The sequence below is a fragment of the Micropterus dolomieu genome, linkage group LG07, assembly GCF_021292245.1.
Source record: "Micropterus dolomieu isolate WLL.071019.BEF.003 ecotype Adirondacks linkage group LG07, ASM2129224v1, whole genome shotgun sequence".
Classification (NCBI taxonomy): Eukaryota; Metazoa; Chordata; class Actinopteri; order Centrarchiformes; family Centrarchidae; genus Micropterus; species Micropterus dolomieu.
The window spans coordinates 23,212,855-23,238,391 of NC_060156.1; the positions used below are offsets into that span (position 1 = coordinate 23,212,855).

Sequence of the window (25,537 nt, forward strand, 5' to 3'; positions counted from 1 at the left end):
CTGGGACATCTTAAAACCAGATTATTGGAAAAGATTTTATTCTACAAATACTTCTCAAAGACAATAAGAAATAAAAATGTATCATAGATCCTGGGATCCATGGGAATCATATAGGCTGTGGCACTGCAAATGTTCAAGCCAGCATTGCCCTTTGGATAGTTTAGGACGATAATGGCGACCCTGACGCAGGATAAATAACGCATGCTTAGATGCACCTGACACTCACTCAGGTGTTCATCTACTCTGTGTGTATGTCCCAGAGAAACATTCTGTAGAAGACTTGAATAAATCCATCGAAACACAAGGGTTTGCCTGGAAGTGTTTATTCCAACAAAATTTTCACAACATTTTGGCGTTGACGGCGGAGCACTCGTGTGAGAGGACTTGGATGCTCAGGGCTGAAGGTAAAGACCGTGCACGGCTGAGAGTCTGGGGCTTGATCACCGCTATGCTGTTGGGTAACACTATCTTTCTGGTAAGTTTTTCAAGGGGGGCCTACGGAAAACAATTCTCGCCACAGTAACTGTGGGTGAGATACAGCTAGAAATCACTGTTGGACAATGAATTTGAGTCTGGGAACTAGGAACAAAAAGAAAAAGAGAGAGGGTTTTAACAGAGTCAAAGGACTCATTTATTTAGAAAGTTGGGGGTGGTAATGGGGCAGTGGAAAAGACACATGCCTTTGGTGTGAAAGACCTGGATTCAATTCCCCACAGTGACACATCCACCAATGTGTCCCTGAGTAAGACACTTAACCCCTAGCTCCTTCAGAGGCATGCGACCTCTGACATTTAAAGCAAATGTAAGTCGCTTTGGATAAAAGCGTCAGCTAAATGAGTAAATGTCTGGGACTCACCTTAAAGGGAAGGAAACTTAACGGTTATGCAGCAATTGTATGAATGCGTTGTGAATCATTATGCTGGATCAGTTGATTACACAAGCTAAATGATGAATTACGACCAGACTGCATTTTGTCAGTTAGTAGATTGTGTACAGTTAGACACGCGTAATAAAGCTTGTAATGTCCTCAAATATATACAGCAAACTTTCCATACTTACAATCTTGCCTCATCTGATAACAGTGATGCCAAGTGCTTGTAATATGGTGAACCAATCTACATTTCTTCAGTCGGTCTACTACTGGCTCGATACAATCCCAGTTATTTAAAAAAAAGCCAACTACTATCTAACAGTAGGGCAATAATATGCAAACTTCCACCAAACTCTTGTTTTGCATCTTTTAACATCGCTTCTGTCCTTTGCCAGGAGCGGATGGTTGGGGTGGTGATAAAAGTCATTCAGCCATTTTTGTGTTTCTGTGACATGAACCAAAAGGCCTTGGCCTTGTGGCAGCTCTACTTTGTCCATTCATGTTGGACTGAGGGCACAGACTGGACGCTAGAGTGACTCACTAATGTCTAAAGTGGTATTACAACACAGGACAGGCCGGGGCTAGCAGGTTAGCATGCTAACTTCAGTAGATATCTCTGCTACATAATAAATAGACATCTTTGACGTCACATCAGAGTGGTTACTTCTTCATGTTAGTTCATTTTTAATGTTTTAGGAAAAGTTCTGGCCAAATCTTACACATTGCACCTTTAAACAAGTTAGTGAAAGTGTGAAACGGGTTCATGTTGGTACATGTTGGTGGTTGACTTCACTGTAGATGATGATGAGTAGTAGATCTCTTTCTTTAGAAGAGATCACACACCTGCACAAAATCATGTGACCACGGAGCTCCTCGGCTAATATGGATGTTGTTCACACACAGTGGCTCCTCTCGCCTGAAACAGGAACACACTTAACAGTTAATTTAAATGTTAAACTTTTTAAAAAAGTAGATAAAAACAGGGCTTCTATGTCCATATATTCAAATTTTTATGTCCATATATATATATATTTTTTTTTTTTTACACATCTGACATTTATGATCTAACACGATAACGATTATCGTCTTTATAGGCCACATACAACTTATACACAATATAGCATTTAAACTGTAACGGCAATAGGAGACATATTGATGTATTTGCCATTTTTAAGGATCTCTGTAACCATTGGACTTCTTTCTCAGTGTATATTTTGTATTTTTCAAATATAATGTTTTTGAACCTTATTTTTAAACTTCCACATATTACTACTTTCTTTTCATTATTACAACTAATGATAACTGCCTCTCATGAATAAACGTGATTAATTTCAATAATCACATTTATTCATGTTCATTTTTAAAGATCTATGTAATCACTTAGAATGACTCAGAGTGAAGGCCAAGACATTTCATGACACCATACTGTTCAGAGCTCATTGATAACATGTAACTGTGATGAGATAATGCTGACCCTGATACAGGATAAATAACACACTGCTAGAGACACATTGAGCGTTCATGTACTCTGATGTGAGTCGCTGTGAGTCCGTCTATAGAGGATTTGAATAAACCTACACAAAGACAGAAAGTGTTTAATTCAAGTAGTTTATTTTATCACAATATTGCCGCCACCACACCATCCTCTTTGGGAGTAGTGGGAAGCCATTGTCCAGTGCTCGTAGAGCAGTTAGGGGTTCAGGGTCCAGATTACTAACCATTACTCCATGGAACCACTATGCTGGTGTGACAAAAATATAAAACAAATAGGCCTGTGGTGTAAAATATAATCCTTCGTTACCCGCCTCTCTAGTTCTGCTATCACATAAAGGCATAAAATGTTGACACTGTTTATAATTGATCTGAACACCCCGTAATTTAACAGAAGCAAACACAATTCATGCAAATAGCCAGCTTCTCAGGAGTATTAGGTGCAATTGATGGCGCTCATATAAAGATCAACATTTTATCCTTCATTTCCAATGTGTAGCTATATCATCATACTATTCTCTTTAAAATTCTTTATTGTCAAATGTGTTTTGAACGTAAATTCCTAAGAGGAGTTTCACCATTCAATGTGAATTTATTTGAGAATTTTCTAAATAAGGAAATCCACTCAGTGATTGGTCCTTGGCTACATCGTCATCCAAAATCCTGTTTGTGGCACAGCAAAGTGTAATGAATCAGCTCTAAGACTGAAACTTAAGATTTAGTCCTACATGTCACTCAAATTAAGACTATGATGCTTGATAACTAACTTTTAAGCACAGCTCTGAGCCAAGATTTTTTTTTACTCTTGAGTCAATTCTTAGCAGTGTTCTTAGGAGTGATTCTGAGAAGCTTGATAAATACAGGCCCTGAGTACTTCTTCCACCACTAATTTTGGAAAATGTATTGTTGGAGCAAACTGAGCATATGGGTGGAAAGGAGAGAAGTTGAAGGAGAGATAGGGGATTTTTCTATCAATGTTTCCAGAATCTTTTACCTGTTAAATGTGGTTTTTATTGATGATAACTCTTATAAATCATGATCATGAAGGATCAAACTGTAACCTTTGAGTGTCATTCAGCCCTACAGATGTGTTTGATATGTGAAACATTGTTTTTTTATTCAGCAGAACAGCATGTGTGTGTGCATGTCATGTTCAGTTCACCTGAGAGAGGGGACTTCGGAGAGACAGACAGACTTGATGTGGATGTCTCCCTGTCTGTAGAAGCGAGCTCCGGTGTTCTTCACCTCGATGGAGTCGATCTCACACAGAGCAGCAGCGTGACCCAACATTGTCCTGTACACTGTTTTATCTGTCTGACTGCAATACCACACAAGATGAGACAGTCACACACACTTTCAGATAATCAACATTCATCACAGGACAGTGTTTGTGACTGTGAGATTTAAAAGACAACATCTCCTTGCTGTTTGCAAGGTGGAACATAAACTCACAAGGTTATCCTCATGTAAGTATCCATACAAGGCAAGCATCTGTATTTATTAAATCTTGGAATAAAGTACAAACAAACAAGAGCAAACAAGTGTCCTCCTGAACTCAAGTGAACCTGTGCACGTGCACATTTGTGTCCTGCACCTGGCCAGGCATTTACAGTGACACATACAGTACCTCTCTTCTCAGAATAGAAGCTGCCAGCTCAGCTTTTTTGGGGGATAAAAGAGGAAGAAATTACAGTACTATGTAGTTCGGGGATGAAGGTTATGCATTGGAGTCTGACCACCAGTGCTGAATAAATGGAGTCCGTAAGAATGCCGTCACACTGAATTTTTCTCTATTTAAATTTCTTCTTTGATGTGTCCTGCAGAAAATGCGTGTCCACGCTGAAAGATGACATGAACTTGCAAAACACTGCAAAAAATGTTGAAGACTGGAATGATATGCCTGAACTGAAACTGAACTGCATAGCTAAAGAGGCTAAGAGCTGAAATACTTAGCTAACAAAAAGCAGGAAGCTATATTGTAGTAGTGTCAATGCCTGAAGTTGAAAAGAGTTATCTGTCTAGATTTTGCTATACGTATTTGTAATAAAATGTAATAAGGATTGTGGACCAAGGAAAACCTTACTATTGTTTGCTAGACAGTTTTACATGTCAAATTTCTGGGTCTTTCTTGTCCACAGGGGAAATTTGTTTTCACAGTCAGTACAGGGCCTCAAGTGTACATATACATACACATACAGCATACACAAACACACAAAACTTTCACAGCTGGGGAGCTTCATATAAAGATGCTATCTCGAAATACACAAAACTTTTGCTGTAGCAGACCCGTGTTGATTTCCATGACGTCAATATCAAGAAAAACAAGACGCCCCTTCTATTTGACCAACTACCCAAAACTCTTTCAGATTCAGTTTCCATCACGTAAGCTACAGCCAATAATGTTTGAAAGTTTTGTTTGAAAAATGACTTAAACAATTAACACTTATAATAGTTGAAGATAATTTTCTGTTAATTATAGTAATTGTTTCAGTTTTAGATTTGAAAACAAAATGAAATGGAGCAAAGTAATTGCAAGTTAGACAAAAACTGTGTCAGCAAGAACCTTTTTACACTTATAGAAAACTGAAAATTTAAATGGTACCTACAGCCTGAGCCTCTGCTCTTTCCCCAGGTTCGCAGTCCTCAGTTTCACCTGCACCTCAGCACTCTTATCCAGGGGAGAAACCTCCAGCTCCAGCAGGATGTGATGAGCTGAGCAAAGGAATAAGTATTTAGTACTTATCTCTACATCCAACAACAATATATGTGCCTAGTATAACATCTTGCCAATGGACTACAGTTGAAAATTAGCCTGCTGGCTAACACTGGCACATTTAGAGAAATGTTGATTAATGTGCACTGTCCTTAAATAAATAAATGAAATGAAATGAAATATCTCAACAAATGTTGGATGGATTGGATTGCATGTTCCCCAGATGAGGAATCCACCGACTTTTCATTTCATGCCAACATATTTATCTTCCAATACTTTTTTTGGTTCATGATCAAATACCTGCAACAGTCAAACACTCACAGCAAAAAGGTGGTGAAGACGTGGTGAGGAGGAATAGCTTCTGCTCTTTGGGAATTGGAGATATGGTTATCCCATTTTTTTCTGATAAACCTAAAACACACACACACGCACACACACACACACACCAAGCAAGTGACGGTTATACTGTAGGCCTATTGTACATACGTCACAATTCAAAAGGGCTCCACGTACATTAACTGTGTCACTGTATCAGCGTGCGTTGGCATATCAGGGGTTGAAATGATAAGAACCTGCCAAAAGCTGTTGTGTGACAAGACCAGAGCTGCTGCATGAGTGCAGCCTGATGCCATATCTACTGGTGATACTGAGGTCTGACAGACAACTAAAAAGCCGCCCAACCTTTATGTTACTCATCCTGTCTGTCCCTCCCCATTGAAATGGAAACATCCATTATTACCAATGTGCTTTTCTTGTTTCTGTGTTTTTTATTTTTGACTATGATGGATGTAGTGACTGATTAATTGGATTGAATCAGTTATTGAAATTCATATATGTTAGGCTGGGCAGCACGGTGGTGCAGTGGTTAGCACTGTCGCCTCACAGCAAGAAGGTCATGGGTGTTAGGCTGATTCGGTGCATCAATTTGCTAGAAGATCATTTTAGATCGGATCGCTCTGGTTTTCATAATTAATATGAAACATCTTTAAAAAGGACCAGTGTGTAGGATTTCAACCAACTGATAACCCCTTGCCTCACCCTCCACTTATGTGGAAGAACCTACGGTCGCAACAAATGCAGTGGAAGAAGACCTGCTATTTCTTTTGATATAAAGGGTTCTTTCTAAGGTAACGAAAAACGATTCTTATTTTCAGGTGATTATACATACTTATTAATATTATATTATATTTCCTTCTTTAGAAACCATTGCCTCCTCTGCCAAAATTGAAAATCAGAAAATGAATATGTAAAAGGTACTACTACCATTGTCTGTAGTATTAACATTACGGCCACTACTGCTACTGAAAGGCATATGTGTGATCAAAAACTATAGGACATTATTAATTTAGATCACTTTAAAGCAGTTCCACACTGTTAAATGAAAATCTTCAGTGTATAAAAATGTAGATTATAGATGAATTGACTAATTGTTTCAGCTGTGTACACTGTTGGGTAGTTTCATTTATAACAAAACATTGTATTTTGTAAGCTCTTTGTATGCTTTGCCTGCAGAAATCGTAATGTGTAATGTAACTTAAATGTAACTATGTAAAAATATTTCCATCTTAGATGTAGCGAAGGAGAAGTAGAACATGGCATAAAAAAGAAAATACTTAAGTACAGTAGGCTACCTGACCACCACCGAAGACATGTAGTAACATTGTAGTAGCAGTACTGGTAGCAACTTGTACTGTCAGTCAGAAGTTTAGCAGCATTTCATTGTAAAAGGACAGATGACACTTGTTTCTACTGAACAAAATATTAAATCAGATCCTTTATGTTTGATGCAGACATTAACAAAGAATGCTAAGAACAACAGCAGGTCATCAGCAGCCCACAAGTTAGAGGGGTGGCCAACTCCCAGGTGTATTCTTACCTATAGTTGGACACCTCCCCTTGAAGACGTCACAGTTCACACAGTGTCCATTCAGGAAGTCCTCATAGCTGAAGCATGGGATCCCTATTAATGGGCACGAGCCATTCAGCGCGCTCATGTAGACGTGCAGCGCCCTCATGTGGTCACATATCACATAGCCATACACTGGAAAGTAGACCAGAACTAACAACACACAGAAACCAGAAACACAAGGGAACCGGATGTCTGGAGGCTATCATTTTCAAAATTATAGTTTTAAAAAAACTTTATTTATAACTTCTTGATGAGAAGTAGCATGAGCTATAATTTAGAGGAGGCAACAGCCAATTTAAGTCAAACAAACGCAGTTGCTCTCTCCCTGTTAGCCCCCACCTTTTTAGGTTTTAGTGAGTGCTGAACCTACTTGAAGCAAACCTGGAGCGGGCACATCCAGTCTGATCCTTTCCTCCGTTCAGATAGAAGTCCACATGACCGACAGGGATGGAAATGCCAAAATCTGATGCAGAAAAAAATCCTCATTAATACTGTGGACATTTTGTCATTGCATTGCTGCTTTTTACTCTTCACTGTAACTCAAACTCAAGGTCGAAAGGAAAACACCACCCTAAAAACGGGAGCTTTACAATTGGACTATTGCCTCTTGAGACCGCCGGGCCTAGCTAGTTTACTTCATCTCTGCAACACAATACATAGAAATAATTTAAAGAAATTATCATTTGGTGACATAGTGAGTGGAGCAGGACCACAAGCAGGAAACAACAAACATGTGTAATGTTTAATGTGTTAACTTCTTATTTTACTTCTTATGTTTGCAAGTTAGACTGTATGTGGGAGTTTTCTTATCAAAATAAGTATGAGCTAACAGTCACACCAGACCAAGTTAGTCTGAATGAGCAAATCCACTGAATGGATCTGAGCATCGTTTTATCACTTTTCATTTTAAAGAGGGAGTTTGTTATTCCTTATTTCAAAAGTTACATTCTCTCACTTTAACTTTTTTGTTGGCTTTAGGCAATTAGATTAATATCTATATCTGCAAATCTGTCTCACTATCTCACCTAAAACATGACTAGGCTACCTCTAATGACTGGTAAGAAAATCCACTTTTTGTTTGTACATTTCTCATGTTGCAACACACATTCAGTTGCTCTACTAACTGTTGTGTACACAGAGGAAAATATGCTGCCCACGGCTTATTGTAAACCACAACAGTAGACATTATGTTACCTCAGCCTCTAGTATTTTGGTGGAAATGGAAAGAACCAGCCTCAATAAAAGGTTTTATGGTAAGTTAATGTTGACTCACAGTCAGCGTCTGTGTGGATGGCGTCAACAAACTGAGCGTCAGAGGGGTCCAGCCGGTCAAAGGTGTCAGCTCCTTTAAACATGGGTCCAGCAGGGTCGAGGGCTACGCGACAAGGACAAGAAAAACATGGATTGTTAAGTTAAAACTGATCTTTGGGAATAGAAGGATGGTATTTAACTCACAATGTTGGAAAAGAATAATGCAGGAGGATTATATTTATTCTGAATAAGTGTTGAGTGGCAGTTGAGAATCTTTTGTATTTTGAAAAACCCCACTGAAACTTGAATTGTAGCCTTTAAGATTGTTGTAGTTCAGTGCTTCCGTGTTTTAATACAAAGCCAAAGCAGTTTCTTGCCATAACATTGGAGCTTTACCAGCACTTGGTTTCTTGGTCGTAGGCAGTGGTGGTTCTAGACCAGTTTTATTAAGGGGGCCAGGTTAGGGCCAGTTGTTGTCAGAGGGGCACATTCAATCCGGGACAAAAGAGACAAAGGCATTGTTCAAGCTTTCAAAATGTCTTGTTTCGCATATAATGTAATGTTTTAGTATAACTTACAGTTATTTGTTTCAGCAACAGGATTTTTTCAGTAACTTAGTTATAGTTTTATTAAATTACATTGTACAAAAAAACAAATCCTGTTAACTTTAACTTAAGTTACAGTACATTCTTTGATGCAACACATCTTTATAAGGCTCAATGAACAGTAAAAGCTCTAGTGTGCAAGACATTCTCTGGATCCCAGTTTGTATTTTGTATCCCACTATAACTTTTGCTAGGAAACAATAAACATCTCCACATTCACCCCTGTGATTAGTCATGATGTGAAGTATACACAAAATTAAATACTTGTTTGAAGGCCATCATCTGTGCATTATGGAGGGGCATACATAATTTGGCAGACTGCATGTCCAGCCTGGTAGGAGCAGTAGGCTACTCTTATTGCTATTTATGTATGAAAAGTGCTGTTTAAATGCAATGCATTGTTAAATTGTAATGATAATAATTTACTCTTTAAGAAGGGGGAATCAGAACAATTTCCAGCAATATCCAAAGACTGTCCATGCAATGGAAACGCAGATTACAAGGACAAAATACTGTCTACAATGGAATATACATTACTATGATTACTGTACACCAGGGCTATTCAATTACAAATTCAACTGGGCCAGATTTTAAAACCAGGACACAGATATGGGCTGGAAATTGTTTCAGGAGTTGGGATCATTGGTATTTTTTTTGGACACACTTGTATTGTTAATCCTTATTGGTTCAGTTCTTTATCAGTGCTCTTGTCAGTCCTATTTATTACTAAATAATTGAATACAAGGCCTATTATTTAAAAAAAATAAACTTAAATGTTGTTTCTAGAGCAGCAACAGGATTTACAACAGCAAAGTCACTAATATCTCACTGGAAACAAATCTAAAATGTCAGTAAAATAAATCATATTCCTGACAACATACTGACTGAAGTTTAGAAAGAATGAACAACTCAGTCCCTCCTGTCCTCCTCTCTCTGCTGCTGCTGGTGGTAGAGGGGAGGGCTGGTTTGTCTCAGCCAGCTGAGAATAATGTGTCATATTTTAATGTACGTGGCAAACTAAGCTAAACAGTTACTGAGGACAGACAGCTTTCACTTTAGCTTGTTTGTAACAATAAGCTAAGTAATAAGCTTTTAGACAATGCACATTTGTTTCTTCTATATTTGAATTGCATGTTTTCTTATTGTCCATTGTTTCATTTGTTATTCAATATTTCTTGTTGCTGTTGTTCAGAACATTTTTAACAAAAGCTTTCAAAAAGAGATGATTGAGAAAAAGAGAAAGAGAAAAAGAGAGATTGTTGGCTCCCCCCCAGAACTGCCACAGGTCGTAGGTTGAACCCTGAATAAACTCTCTGTGCTTATGAAGTTGTTGATGAGTGAAAACCACTGGTTTCACTACTTTGTGAGAATAAAAAACCTGCTGATTTTAGAACAGTTAGAGTGAATAAATTATGTATTTGCACTGATTCTTTGCATAGATCTATTTGGACCAAAGGAATCCAAGAGCAAATATCATATTCAAGTATTCTTAAATAATAAAACAACAAATTGTTGATGCTATGTTTTTTTTATGTCCAAGTATCGCTGAACTCATGTCTTGACCCAAACTGTTTCTGTTTTCTTCTCATTCCCTCTTCATTTCATGAAAATGGAAAGCAAACAAAAATGCACTTAAGGATGTGTAGTTCTCAAATATTGTAGTTCTTGAACTTTCTAGTTGTTGAAAAACACTAATCATTTGTGAAATCTACAGGCAGCAAACAGGAACACTATTTGAAATCTTGAAAACTCAGTATTTGGTCAAGTTCAAAGGCATATTTGATCATTTAATCAAATTCAAGTCAGCAGCTGTGGCTCCTCTGAATTGCACATATATTCAAACTCAAAAACACCTCCCCACTCAGACAAAAAGACCCGATATAAACAAGTGAACAGTGGAGTATTGTGCTGGGTGGTGTGTTCTGGGGACGAGGGAACTGTGCATGTTCACACAGCCTCAGAGTGGCTCTTATCAAACTAGCTGTTGTCCTTTGAAGAGCCCTGCTACTCAAGGTCACACTGAAACACATTCAGGGTCTGTGGGAGACTCCTGAGCTGTGGAGACCTTCATTATCTGGCCTGTTGTTGCTCGCCTTTTTTTTTTTTTTTTTTAATAGAACAGCAGCTGGAAGCTTTTAGTTTTCTATTCAACAACGATAATGCAGAAGTTCTCCCTCAGGGTTTTGTAGCGGGACTGAGAACGTGCAATCATGGCATCTAAATTATTTTTTCACACATTTTACAAGCAGAAGAAATAGAATAGTGCAGTGTTTGCAGTTGAATGCATTGGAATGTCACATAAAGGTGGTCCGGACTCACCTGTGATTCTTCCTATCTTCCCCTCAAACAGAGTCCCCACAAAACCAGCGACGTGCGCCCCAAGACTGACCCCGATGAAGTGGAAGGACTCTAGTTTGCATCCATGTTTCTGTTGGACAAGACAGTTTTTCACCTTTGTCAATTTTTACTTTAACCTGGAACCGTTTCTTTCTTCTAAGCCATGTCTTTGTATTTCATAGTATACGTAAGAATCTGTCCAGTACAGTAAACACAGTAGAATACATGTATTATCTTCATTTTATTCTGCCTACGGCTCTGGAGGTCCACCTGGACTCTTACTCATGGATGCTTCTTGGTCCAAGGTTTCCATTATTCAAAAATGTAGTCAATTGTAAAGACTCACTCAAAGTGCTTTACACTACATTCGCGCCATTCATGCAATGATGGCAGTGGCTATCATGCAAGTTGTCTCAACTGCTCATCAGAAACAGAAACTAATACATTCACACACTCAAACAGTGACGGCACGGCCATCTGGAGCAATTTGGGGTTCAATATCTTGCCCAAGGAAAATTTGTAATGAATCAAATTGTAAAAAGTGGACTTGGGATTTTGGGGGCCCCTGGGCGTTTGAGTCCCTGGGGCAGTTGGTGACCCAGCCTTTGGCTGAAGTAGTTTACTGCATGTTGTACATATTAAAATAGAGCTCATAAAAAAATAATGTGGACCAGCTTTCCTATTCCTAATTTCCTCTTCTCCTTAATCTCTTAATATTTTCTAATTCTTTTAAGATTTCAAAATATTATATTAATTCTAAATGCAACCTGTAATTGTTGTGTTGAACTAATTGTGGATGTGTGTTAGTTGTATGGTCGAACTGACATTATGTTTCATGTGTAAGTCTCCTGAAAAATTATGCATTATGAAGATTACTTGTTTAAATAAACTATTAACTATTTAATTGGACCGTAATTAGCTATACTCAAGCGTTTCTTTCACCTGCAGCTGGTTGATGAGGACAGAGATCTGCACAGCCACCTCCTTGTAATTCTCCACCACCAGATTGTAGGCAAAGGAGGCGCCGTAGACCCAGTCCACCACCAGCACGTTCACATCCTGCGCCCTGAGCAGAGCCCGGGCCAGCTCCTTCACCCAGGACGGCTTGTTGCCCAGAGCCCTGCGGGGGTAGAAGGGGGTTGAATTCAAACTAGGGGGAAGCATAACACATTTCAAGTCATAACTGCCACTAACTGATGTTAGCTAGTTAAAAAAAGTTAGACTATCGCTTCTTGAGGTACAAAGTGGTAATGAGACAGGACGGACTGGCGCTAACTGGTTAGCATGCATCAATAGAAATATCTGCAGCACAGTATATAGATGTTTGTCCATATTGAACCTTTAAGGTCAGTGAAGGATAAAAAAACATTAATTAAAAGTATAATTTAATAAATTTAAAACAATACAATACACATTGCTTATTTCATATGAAAACAATGAGGATAAAAACTGAGATCTACGAGTTAAGGTTGAAAGGAATAAAATAACATAACTGATTACATGACCTTTTTTTGTATTTTTGAGATTATTTCAATTGTCTATATTTTTTTTAGGTATCATTGTTTTAAAAAATAAATTCTTCAGAGCTTACCCAATGGAGGACATACTTAGATCCCATATTGACTTATGTGAGTGTGACTGACCATAATGTGAACACATATACTGTCTAATCTGTAAATGATTAAGCCTAATCTCCAATGAAGACCTGTTGGCTGTCTTTCCTTATGTCATCTATATATGGCCCAAGTTTGCCTGAAGAATAGTTTAAAATTTTCCTTTTTGTTCTAGATCAATTGTGTCTCTCATTCCTTTAAAGCCACAGCCGAAACTGTCCATTGCTTCCATTTTGTGGGGACTTACAGCCCAGTTTTTATTTTGGTTTCGGTCTTGGGTTTTATTTTGGCCTTGAAAACCTGGTTTCAAATCTTAAGTATTTCTCTGTAACATTAAATAGTTATGGTTGAATAAGCAAAAATTAACAGAAATACAGAAATCTGTCAGGAGAAATGACCAAAACCAAAAGTTGAGTGTTCTTGTCAGACCCCATAGTTCATAATCAGTCTCACTGAGGCCTTCTTCTCACCTGTACCCGTGGATGATGACCTTGGTTGGGCGGGAGATGTTGAAGTAGGAGGACTGTGTTATAGTGAGGGACTCCTGGTTGAACATTTGTGCACAGTCCACGTTTCTCCTCGTCAGCAGCAGATACTGAACCTGTAGCTTGACTCTCTGCTGCCGGTACTCCAGCCAGGTGGTGTTATTGAGGTCCGCACACTCATCATATTCCTGCGTTTCTTCTACACCTGGTCGATCAAAAGGATAAAATGTAATTTTGACTAGACCAAAATGTTGAGTGTTGGTAACACATCGGCAACAACACATAAAATAACTGTTGACATATGGTCAGGGCCGTGGCCATGAGTGGGGGAAAAGGGGAAAGCATTCTAGGGGGGCCCATGCAGTCCAGCACTAATGTTCATTTTAAATATAAGGAAAGATAACTAAATTTAATTTTGAACCAAAAAACTCACCCTTACTTATTAAAATATAAAAATAAATTTTTTAAAACATTGCTTCAGTAAACTATAGCCTGTTTCATAATGAAAACCCCCATACCTGAAAATGGCATGAGTTATGTTTGTTGTATGCAACGTCAAAACATCAAAAGTGCACCGCATGCAGCAGCCCATGTATGTATTTATGTAGGAGATAGAGAGAGAGCACAGCATGTGTTGACATGAGTTAAGCAGATTTGCAGAGGGTCCATTTCTGGACCTTTTCAGGGGCCCAGTCATTTCTGTGGGCAGCCCTGTATGTTGTATATCTCACACCAGATGCCGGCACAACAAAATTTTAAGTAAAGGGATAATCTGCCAGATCTCCCTCCAATCTTTAGTAATATACAATAGCTCATTTAAATAGACATGTTAAATTAAATATAACCAGTCGGGTGCTCAACTTGTGTTTATAGGAAAAAAACAAGATTTTCAAGTATTCTTATTTGTGATTTGTCAAAAGGTTGTGCACTTTTAAACACAAAGACAATCTTATCGCAGTTTTTTGGATTCAAAGGTGGTGATTTCATGCGTATTTATATGATGCAATGTTAAAATTTTTATTATATGTTTCTGCTCAATAAACACATAAAGTACTACAATTAATGTTCAGCTGAAACTACAAAAGTCATCTCATTGTGCAGTCAAAAATCATGTCAAATAGATCATTCTTTAATAGTGAATTCAATTGTTTTGATAACTGGATTGTTTCACAGTTCTGTATTATAGAAAGTACTTATGCAGTGTTCACAGTATCATTGTGTACTGAAATTAGTTTCACACAGGTTCAAATCTATCTCTAGCGTCTCTGCAGGTATGTTTTGAAATATTGCATGAAAAATACAAAAAGAAGTAATACAAAAGGAAAACATCTCTTTAAAAAGCAGACCACTTACCCAACACCAATGATGTGATGTAGATAGTCAAAACACAGAGGAGGATTGTTTTGTATTCCCGAGGCATTTCTGTAGTAGCCGAGAGGTGAATGGGGAGAGTAGCTGCCTGGGAGCTTTAGTTAGGGCTTAATAGTACTCAGCTGCTCTGTTTAGCTCCAGATTGGTGGATGGAGATCAGCTTTTGGCTTGAGAAAATCCGAGCTCTGTGCAGTTCTGTAACTCTGGAATGACTCAGTCTTTAACTGGTAGGCAATGAAGCAAGGCAGGAAACCATAAGAAAAACCCCAAACAAAATTTTGTAATGATCCTAGCAGGGTTTGCTTGCAGTTTCTTTTTGTGTAAAGCTCCACCTTAAGCCTGAACAAATCCACAACAAACCTTCTCCTGTCCTTTCACTTAGGCATCACACTTATCAGGGGGTGATATTTTTTTCCTTCCCAGACTGGGGACAAGTGGTTGAAGCTCTTTGCCTGGAATCCATGACCTCATTGGTGTTCAATGGCTGTTTGTATAAAATGCTGGACTCTGGCCTGGCTGCCCACTGGCTTGTGTGTGGGTGTGCTTTAATGTTTGTTTGTGTGATTGGGAGAGAGCATGATTGTCACAAAAAGTGATGTGGGGTCACACTGTTGTGTCTGTGGGAAATCTATTATTAGCTGACTGATTGTTCCATTACGAATGCTTTTTTACATAATCAATGCTCTTTGCAAATATGGTAAAAAATACATCCATTTCTTTAACTGGTTAAATCAGTTTATTGCTTTCTTACTTGATCATAGTGGATATTCAAATGGTTGTGTTTTACAGTTATAAATACATAGTAGGTTTGACTGGATCTTGCCTGTAGTTTTAAGGTAGTAATTAAACAAAAAATGTAATCCTTCCCAAGAACAAAGCATTCTGACTACAAACGGTAAATTTAACTATATTAGCTACTGGAAGTTTACCAATCCTCATAGATTTAAGTTGAGGCTGCCTACTGTGCTGTCTACCTTAAATTGTCTCTCCTGAGGTTGAGGTAATTATCTGTAAAGCCAAATATACTGAAGAAACTGTGAGTGAATGCAGCTTATCTACAATTAAACCCCAGATGTAAAGGAATCTATTACTTCTGCAACTCCTAGTGGTGGTAATACCAGATAACAAAAACCTGTGCTCCACAAATAGTGCTTTTAAAGAAACATCAACATTGATGATTAACATGCTTTTATTATATATGATTTAATTGCACAAAACTTTTCGCCTTAGTTTGTCACTGCAGGAAAATCTAGTTATTCATGCATGAAAACATAATTTCACAAACAGACATTAGGCAATGATATATTTTACTATTTTACAGCAAAACAATCACTTATACTGCAGTTTTAATATAGTTCTAACAACTTTTCATTAATTATTTAGCTCTTATTTTCTCCCTCTCCTTTGGCAACTCAGAGGCGAGCCACTCAATGGTGCGTTTGCGTGCTTCCTCCCAGGTGTATCTTGGGGTGTATCCCAAATCCGTCTTAGCCTTCTGATAGGAGAAGCTGAACGGGGTGTTCAACATGGTGAGGAGCTGCCTGTTCATCGGTGGGACAATGCGTATGAAAGGTCGGAGCATCATGCACAGAGTCTCCAATAGGAAGCAGAATACGTAGAGGAAGCGGAGCGGCAGAGGAAGTTTCTCTTGGATGTTGAAGCCCAGAGGTGACATCATGACGTGGTTGAAGTCTGAATAACTGACAGGTGGTGTGTCATCAGAAATCAAGTAAAACTTTCCACCAATAGCATTTCTTGTTTTTGGATCTTTAAGGCTGCGGGCTGCTTGGAGGTGAGCCATAGCCACGTTGCCCACGTAAACAGGATTCACTAGGGCCTCTGGGACAGACATACGAAATAGAACGTCTTTGTTTCGTATCCCGTCACCCATGTGGCCCAGCAGGAAGCGGCAGCCCTCTCCATAGATGTACATTGGTCTGAGGGCGCATGTGGCCAGTCGGCCTCCATTTTGGAGCACCTCGCTGTGGGCCTGCAGGGTTCTCTCCTCAGCCTCCCTTTTGGTCTTGCTGTAGGTAAACTTCAGAGAAAAGTCATAAACGGTGTCCTCACTGCCGTTGATTATGGGGTCACCCTTGGGGTTTGGTCCCATCACCTCGATGGTGCTAGTGTAGATAAAGGACACCACGTTCTCTTGAATACATGCCTCCAGAAGCAGCTGCGTTCCTACAAAACAAAGATGCTTTTGACTTTACAGAAGATCAGAGGAAGTCAAACCTTTCTACTGGTTTCACACCAACGAGAAAGTAAGCTGATGAAAAACTTATATCGAAATGCTTGTGTTTGGACGTTTTAACATTCATGCCAGAGATTGCAGCAGAAAACTAAAAAGGCTGCATCTAAACTTGTTGAACCATTTTCTTAATGTCAGGAATTGGAGCACTGAAAGAAGTTGAAGTGGCCATTGCCGTAGTTGAAATTAAAATGGAAAAAACAGAAAGGAGTTGAAAATGCAGTTCAAGAGTCAACACTGAAAAAAGTTAATGTTGAAGTGTCAGTTGAAATGTGAGTAGTGAAAGAAGATGAAGTGTGAAAGCAGCTGAAGTGTAAAAGTAAGCAATGACAGCAGTTAGAAATTTAAGTGTAAGTGCTTATAGCAGCTCAAGTCTCAGCTGAAGTGTAAACACTGGAAAAAGTTGGTTTGGAAGTGTTCGCTGAAGTGTAAACAGAAGCTGAAAGCAGTTGAAGCATCAATTAAAGTAAGTCATGTAAGAATAATCAGTTAAAGCATAGGCACTGAAAGTCAGTTGAAGTGCAATCAATTTAAAGAGTTCCTCTTAATCTGTGTCCATCTTTTATATAACATGTCTGTGATGCATAATAATAAATACTGTTCAATTTCTTGATAATTATAAATTCAAGAAAATAACATAATTTAAAACATTTCTTGTTTAAACATGTCTGTCAGTTTCCCAGTGGAGCTTTCAGTGGATTAAGGCCTTACCTTTGACATTGACCCCGTACATCTCACTGTACTCCACTGACTCAATAACGTCAATGATGGATGCAATGTGGAAGACGATTGATGCACCACGACAAGTTTTTCTCAGGAAATCACCGTCTCTGATGTCGCCCTCGAAAACATTCAACTTTGTGTCGCCTCTACAGTCTGACACAGTAAAATCAAGAATAAACGCATCAATTAACACAATATAAGGCTTTGTAATTTGCTATATAAAATACTAATGCTGCAGTATTTTCTTGTGTCTTTTATCTTTAAATAGAGTTATTGCTGCTGTCAAATGAGAAGCTGTTAAGCAGTCAGAAATAATATAAAACAGCCTTAGAGTGGCCTCCATCTGTGTTTAGGTTTTATCTAATGGGTTGTTAAACAGTTACATAAACCCAGTGGTTTACGAATCTGTTTAAACCCAAGGCTATCATTTTAGTTGAGGATAAGACAGGAACACCATTAATCAATCTCTGCAATTATTAGTTTGCAATTACTGCCAAATTTGGCTGAGACACACGTGTAAAAGAGATTTTGATACTCAATGAGCTTTCCCTGATTAAATTAACTTTTATTAAAATTAACACAAATGAAACTAGTGCCATTGCAAAGTGTTCAAAGAGTAAATACTACTGCATTCAGATTAATACTATCAATGTTTCTCTCTGTGAAATGGAGTTATACGGCAAAGCATGGAGGCCACCTTCTCCCATGTAGTTTTAATGTATTTCATATTTCTTCTGACAAATTTCATGTGTGCTGTAGAGAGAGAGAGAGAGAGAGAGAGAGAGAGAGAAAACAAGATGAATAATTTGTAGGTTGACAGATTTTACCCTCCAGACTCTGTAAAAGTTGGGGCTGTACTTGTTTGTCCAGCAGTCGAATCTCAGCCATTTCCTCTTCTTCTAGCAGCAGCCTCACCAGTCTCTTTCCCAGGAATCCACAGGCTCCCGTCACCACACACACATCACCTCTCAGAGACATCGCGGCTTAAATCTCTCTTGGTATGAGGACAAAAAAATCCTTCAAACTTCTCTTATACAATGGACCTCTTGAAGAGCCTCCTCAAAAGAAGAAGTTCCAAGTAAAAAAAAAAAAGAATACAACTTTTGTGTTCTTGGATGTTTCGAGTTCTGTCTGTGAGAGAATGACAGCACTTTCTGCTCTCCCAGTCTGAGCCCTGCCACTTTTTGTAAACCCAGAAACTTTACTAAAAAAACTCTTTATTTCCAAGGCAGTGTGAAAAAAGGGGATGGGCTCTCCTACTTCAAGGTGGAATGTGATGCCAAACAAAATGGGGGCTGGAACGTTTTATATGCCAAGGACAGTTGCTGTTGGAAAATGCAATCTTTTATTTAATTGGGAATAACCCTTTATTACAAGAGGTAGGCAGAGATGAAGGTTATTTCTGAAGACACCTCCCACAAAATGAATGATTCCCCAAGATAAAACAACTGATATTTAGTGGTGGACACAGGCAATTTTCAATGGTGTGGCCAGGATGGGGCTAGTGGTCACTTTGGGGTGGCACAGAAATCCCCATTATATGAACAAAAAAATACATCTAATTAAAACATAAGGTGCTCAAAAATCTGCAAAAACATCTGAAAGTAAATCAGAATATTCCCTAAAAGACTGACAATTGGTATTACATACATTGGTATCCACAATGGTAGAAGTAGGTATGATTTATATTATGATTGATGACTACATTTAAATGCCATTTATATATATGCTTTTCTTGGATTATCTGAAACAAGCCCCTACCAAGAAGCTAGGCAGAAATTATCCTGGTGAATTACTATTTGAAATAAAACATACACTAATGAACCATGAGTAAACGCCTTCTAACACTGTGTCACAATCGTACAAGACCACAAACAAAGGACCACAAACAAAACTCCAATTTTACTGATAAAAAATTCTTTAAAATATATTTTGACTTAAACTGATATGATGTAAATTGTTACAATGCATCATTTTGTGCATGCTTAGCATCCTTTTCTTTTACCTTAGGTTTTTGAACGATGCATAATAAAGTCAGCTTATGATGAGCAGAAATTATACTGGTGTGTTACTATTTGAAATAAAACAGAATGCTATTTTTCCCTCCTGACATGCAAGAGCCTCTAAACTTTGCTAAATACATAGTCACAGATGGAATAATTAAAAGCAAATGCAATCTTCCTTCTGATATTATTAGCTTACCTGTAATCATTTTGTTGGTTTGCTAGACTTGTCAGTTGTAAAGTCAACTCTCCAGAAGCACTAGTGGGTGCACACATAAACCTGTCACTGATTGGCTTATAGAATATTCTTAACCTGACCCTAACCATCTTACTCCTAATCAACACAATCAAGGAAGGCACACTTAAAATCCCGCCATTACCTAAAATCTGCCTATGTAACATGTTGTATCTACTGCGCACGGCCACACGTGAGAGAGGACAACACCAGCAGCTACTGTGCCATTCATCATAAACTTTGGCTTTAAAACCCTCATACAACAAGGCCCAATGCTGAATGCAAAATAGATTAGTAACCTGAGGTTAGTAAACATGTTTAGCTCAGCATTGGCTAATCTTTATTGTTGTTTTTAGCCTAACATGGAGTTTGTTTTGGAGTCTGTGTTATGCTGGGACCCGGTCGTTTTATGGTCTTAGTGGACTTCACCTCGTTGGCTGCGCTGTGTGTACAGTACAGAGGAGCGCCTATGCACATCACAGCCACATTTTAATGTTATTTTTATGTTAAGGTGTAGCTAATTTTAACAACTTTATATGCTGTTGGGTAGTTTAAACGCTTAAACTATTATGTATTTATTTATGGTTTATTTTATTAGAGACCAATACATCTAACATAGATAAACTGAAAACAGCAATCCATTATGTGTACCATAGTGTTTTAGCAGTTGCTAATTTGCAACACCTGTCCCTAGAAGGGCTTTTTAAGAAATAAAACATTAAAACAGTGATGAAAAAAAGGAAAAAAGAAAATACAATACAAAACTAGTAACTATAGCTTTAACATAAATATAGAATATAGAGTAAAAAGTACAGTATTTCCCTCTGAAATGTAGTGGAATAAAAGTATAAATTATCATAAAATGGAAATACTCTTGAAAGTAAATGTATCGCTGCTCATATCCTGCTTTTTGAAAGGAATTGAAATTGAAAGGATAAGTAGATCAGATCTGTACTCCAGTACATTAATTAAAGTCAGTACTTTCCACACCTCAGGACGGTACAAGGCTAGGTCAGCCAAATAAAACAACATCCAACAACCTTGAAAAGGTGACATTTATCTCCCAGAAAGCCAAATATGGTTTCCCTTGCACAGTGATGAATTATAGTTGGCCATGGTTTGCTCAGTAAATAGTACACTGTGGCTGTGTGGTGGAAAGTCTCTCTAACTAGTATTATCATATTCGTAAACATCCAAAATATATGGGCTTTGCTTTTCTTACGCTTCAGTTTTTAAACAGGAGCCTAAAACATCCAGTCTGCTAATGCCGAGCCACATCTTCTTTTGCAGTTCTTTCTATGTAGATTTAGCTTTTTATTTGTAGCTTTATTTGAATTTAGGATAGGTACAATGAAATTAGGTCATGTATATTTATACTTGTTTTATACTTATTGTATTATAAAAGGTACTGCTAAAGTGGATTCCAATTAGCTTTGAGCGTCTTTTCTAAAACAAACATGACTGATCTTGTAATTTCAGTAATATTTTATGCATCACATACTGGTGTCTGTCTGCTAGTCCTTGGCATAGCAGTTGATATCGCAGCTGTCTGTTGTCTTATCTGAAGTCTCAAGGGTAATTTCATCGTCACTCACTTGCACCAGATGTACCAAAGAGTCTGTGTGTTCATGTGTGTGTTAACAATATGCTTGCCCTCCTGTAGCTGCTGAAGAACTTGTGTCTTACCAGCTGATGGAACTTTGCCCTTCGCTGACAGTGAATAATGAGGAACATGAAGATCATAATCAACCTTTTATTTGTATTTTAACACCGCATATAATATAAATATACATAACAAATCTAACATGTATCCATACATTGTTTCTGCTAACAGTACTTGACAGAGCTTGTGTTAAAGCAGAAAGGTACAGCAGTTACATCTATAAGCATCTTGCTGTTTGTCCTCTTTTACTTTTCAAGCAGCATCAAACAGTAATGACTCCAGAGCTTCTGTTCTTAAGCATAAAGCTCAGGAACAGTCTCAGCTTTATATGGGTAGGCTAATGGAAAAACTAACTGCAGTACATTTTATGAGAATCTACTGGGATCTAGTTTATCTCTCTTTATTTAGGATTTATGGAAGGAAATAAAAGGCTATTTTACTTCATATTGATGATTTATGCAATCATTAGAATTGATTCAACAGTGTCTTTAGCTAAGTAGTAAGGCCAAAACCCAGACCAAAACTTAAAAATAAGCTGCTTTATTTGTTTATATTGAGGGGATTTCCACTTTCTTCTGTACAGTCCCTATTCAAGTTCTAAATCATAATAGACACGCTGTCTTTGTTGTCTAGCTTACATCTCATGACTCCATGCCGCAAAACACAAATGATTTTTACACATTCCTCCATCCTACATTATGATATGAAGAGAGCTCAGTATAGTCCTCGCAACTTGTGCGTCATCATAGATGACATTTCTCTGACATGCTTTGAAATTTTTGTAGTTACCAAGACAGTACTTGTTAGCAGGATAAAGTCATCATTGTTTTTGGTCTATCAATGAGATTAGTAGAGGGTAATGAAATGATAAAATAACGGCAGCTTTATCTTTTGATCACGTTATTTCAGTGCTGAAGTCTAAAGCTGCGTTTACACCAAAAGAGTCCATCTGATTGAATTTTGACCTGTGAAACAGTGATACTCATCAATCAATGTCCTGCCACTTTGAGAGGGAGGGTGGGTTTCTTTAAGGATGTGACGGAGTGTTTCCTTTTACATACTGAAATCGCAGAGTGGAAGAACACAAGCAGCAGAGCAGGGGGGATGCTGCATGGCTGAGAGTAAAGGCAAGGACAGGAAATGGCACAAGACAGTTGAATGCTAATGTTAACTAGCGAGCAATGCTTGCATCTGCAGCATGTTTGCAACCCACACTAATTTTCTGCTTTGCCTTCTTCTTGCCTTCAACATACTAATTCCGTCTTGCCAACTCTGGTCTGACAGTGGCAAAAGTCGGAAACCCCACGATCAGCTTTTAGCTGTGGGCAGTGGACACTCCTGTATCTCAGCCTCGTCCACCGACCCCTCCGGCAGATGAACTGTCATTGTACAGGCACGAATCCCCCCCAGAGGCTCCAGAACGTTGAACACCCTGTCCCACACGTCCTGCTCTGGATCATAGCGCTGCACAATGTCAACCATACATCTGCTGTTCCAGGAATACCCTCCTACAACATAGATCTGCCCGTTAAACACTGTCACACCAACGTCGCTCTGGCCCCGTGGCATTGGTGCCACCACCATCCATTGGTCTGTCTCTGGGCTGTAGTATTCGCAGCTCAGGACGTCGTCATAGTCGCTGCTGCCTCGGAAGTGATTCCCGCCCATGACATAGAGTCTGTCTCCTACGGTGCACATGCAGTGCAGACCACGGAGCTCCATCATGTCGGCTCGTCGGTTCCATGTGTCAGCGACTGGGTCGTAACACCAAAGCTCCTTCTGAAATGTGTCACGGGTGATGCCACCTGTGTGACGAAAGAGAATTCATTAGATGCTACAGTCTATCTTAAAAATACGTCTCTATGATATATCTTACAGGCACAAAAATGTGTTTTATGTAATGTTATGAAACAGTTTACTTTCTTTGACTTGTGCCCCCCCACATAAAAGACTGAGTGATTTTCCAAATCCAAATCAATAAATCAACTAGTTGTCACTAGTAGTATACTGTATGTCCATGTTAATAAAAGCTATAATTTGAGGTTCTCTGCACAATATGCACATGCACAATGTGCATGTGGTAAAACGCTGCATCTGTTTTCACACAGTCTGAACTTTGTTCAATGAGGATGAGTGAACATGAGTTTGTGGAAGAGTTTGTGGCAGTGGTCGGGTACTTTCCTATGGTCAGATATTGAAAACAGACGTAATGACACATTTCCTTTTACACTGTAATGGCAATGTGAACAATGTGTTTCTCTTCATTGTGATTCTTTTGGACTTGGACTTTTTTCACACCCTCATTTCTTTAAAATACCATCCAAAGTGTAAGTGGTCTTCCTCCTAAAGTTCAAGGTCGTTATTGCACAGTGCAACAGAATTTCCCCCTGAATGGTGAAATTCTTAGTTTGCAATACCTTTTTACCACACTTAAAAAAGAAATTAAGATTTTAATGTAAAATGGACAAATGGACACACAAAGAGGAAATAAAATGAAATCACAGGATATATGTATGAAAGAAGCATTGAATACCAGGGAATGTGTTTTTGAAAAAGATAAATAGATTAATGTGTCACGTACAGATGTCCATCTGAGATAAGAGGATTTGTCTTGTGGTCTGGAAATGTTCTATACATGATGAAATGGCATTGCCCAGTGAGGAATACTCTATTTTCTGATGTTCCTTCTAATTGTAACAGCACTTATTATAGAAACCAAGCATAAATCTTACATGGGCACAAGTACACGTAAACAAAACTTCTAACGTTAGGTTTAAGAGATTGAAGAAATAAAAACACTGAATTTTTTTAAATCACATGTGCATGCTCGTGTGTCCACAAATTAAAGGAAAAGCATCTTCCAGGACTTCACAAGTTCTAAAATCTGCTGCTTTTGCTGTCCCATCTCTTAGTTTTTTCTGTCCAATACACATCTTGCACATTTGCTAATTATTCTTTTAGTTCGTCTTTCAAGATATGGATAAATGTAATTCTAAATGCATTTCCCTCTGACCTTTTACTGAGCTTGAGTTTCAACTCAAAAACTATATATATTGGTAAATAATACATTACCAGCACCTTATAGCTTTTGAGGGTATGGGATTTAAATGTGCTGCAACCACAGGTCTTTGTGTTTCCTGCAACACAACGTGTGAAACTTATGTTTCTATTCACAACGTGAGCTGATTTCCTGTCCAAAGTTGCTAAGAAACCTGCCTACGATCAGACTGAGAGCCGCTCATGTTTTGCTCAGAGTTTGCTGCTAAACAGGAAGTGGTATGAATGAATAGGTCAGCCAAGCAAGCGTGCTTGGCTGACCTATTCATTCAAACCACTTCCTGAGCAAGCGTTGTCAATAATTCATCTTGTCAAAATGGAACCTGTTGTCACTTATAGAGAATCAAAACAGAAATCCAAAAACAGTTTTAAATGTGAATTACAGTGAACTGGACTGATGGCAGCGCTCCTCTGATGGCTGATTGAGTGCCCATGTAAGTTTTTTTTTGATGATTCCACTGTCAAAGACCTGAAGCTGAAATCAGACAAATATTTCTGTCTTTCCTGTGTTGTGTGTTTAAGGTTTAATATGTAACATTTCTGCATTAAAATGTCTAAAATTGACTAGACCTATGTTGTATATTTTGTTGAGTTGTGTATTTACACTATCCCAAATGTTTCCAACAATGTTCAAACCCAGAGAAATAATTTTATTCAAGGTAATGGCATGTTTCATTCGGTCAACCCCTTCTAGTTGCTGTAACTTCCGGGGAAACACATGAATAAAACTTCCAATACATTACCTTCGCTGCAAACAAGATTTCTGTCATGTTTAATTGATTTTCATTGGCAAGGGTGGTTGTTTAATGGCTTCTTGGTATTAGTAGGACCTTTTAGCATCCACACCAGGTCATCATCTGCTTGTGTGAAATTTAATTCTGTTCTTATCAACCTTTTAAATCACTTTAAGGAGTGTGAAATTGTATCCACCTGAATGCATGGGCAGCACAAATGCTCTC

At 38.3% G+C, this 25,537-nt stretch overlaps 3 protein-coding genes across 4 annotated transcripts in view; all 3 read right to left on the reverse strand.

Moving 5' to 3' along the window:
• Positions 1–307: 307 nt before the first annotated feature.
• pla1a (phospholipase A1 member A) lies at positions 308–15,126 on the reverse strand. Of its 2 annotated transcripts, none has more exons than XM_046054139.1 (11): positions 14,629–15,126; positions 13,261–13,480; positions 12,120–12,297; positions 11,160–11,268; positions 8,258–8,359; positions 7,355–7,447; positions 6,952–7,134; positions 5,397–5,486; positions 4,969–5,074; positions 3,525–3,680; positions 308–1,787 (listed from the first exon to the last, which is right to left on the reverse strand). In XM_046054139.1, the coding sequence occupies exons 1-11, from the start codon at positions 14,693–14,695 to the stop codon at positions 1,697–1,699; spliced, it is 1,395 nt and encodes a 464-aa protein (XP_045910095.1). In that variant the 5' UTR covers positions 14,696–15,126; the 3' UTR covers positions 308–1,696. The 2 variants fall into 2 exon arrangements, with proteins under 2 accessions (XP_045910095.1, XP_045910096.1); XM_046054140.1 differs by having other exon boundaries at positions 6,952–7,116; positions 14,629–15,125.
• A 691-nt stretch (positions 15,127–15,817) lies between these two features.
• On the reverse strand, positions 15,818–18,663 carry hsd3b1 (hydroxy-delta-5-steroid dehydrogenase, 3 beta- and steroid delta-isomerase 1; the record flags this gene model as incomplete). The annotated part of the gene is given in 3 exon segments (XM_046054677.1): positions 15,818–16,830; positions 17,609–17,773; positions 18,448–18,663. Coding segments are annotated over 3 exon segments (1,125 nt in total). The 3' UTR covers positions 15,818–16,021.
• Positions 18,664–21,597: 2,934 nt separating this feature from the next.
• Positions 21,598–25,537, reverse strand: part of si:rp71-68n21.9 (kelch-like protein 9) — a gene marked incomplete in the record, with an annotated part of 9,243 nt that continues 5,303 nt past the window's right edge. The window contains 1 exon segment of the mRNA XM_046053891.1: positions 21,598–23,326. Coding sequence (XP_045909847.1) covers positions 22,830–23,326 — 497 coding nt within the window.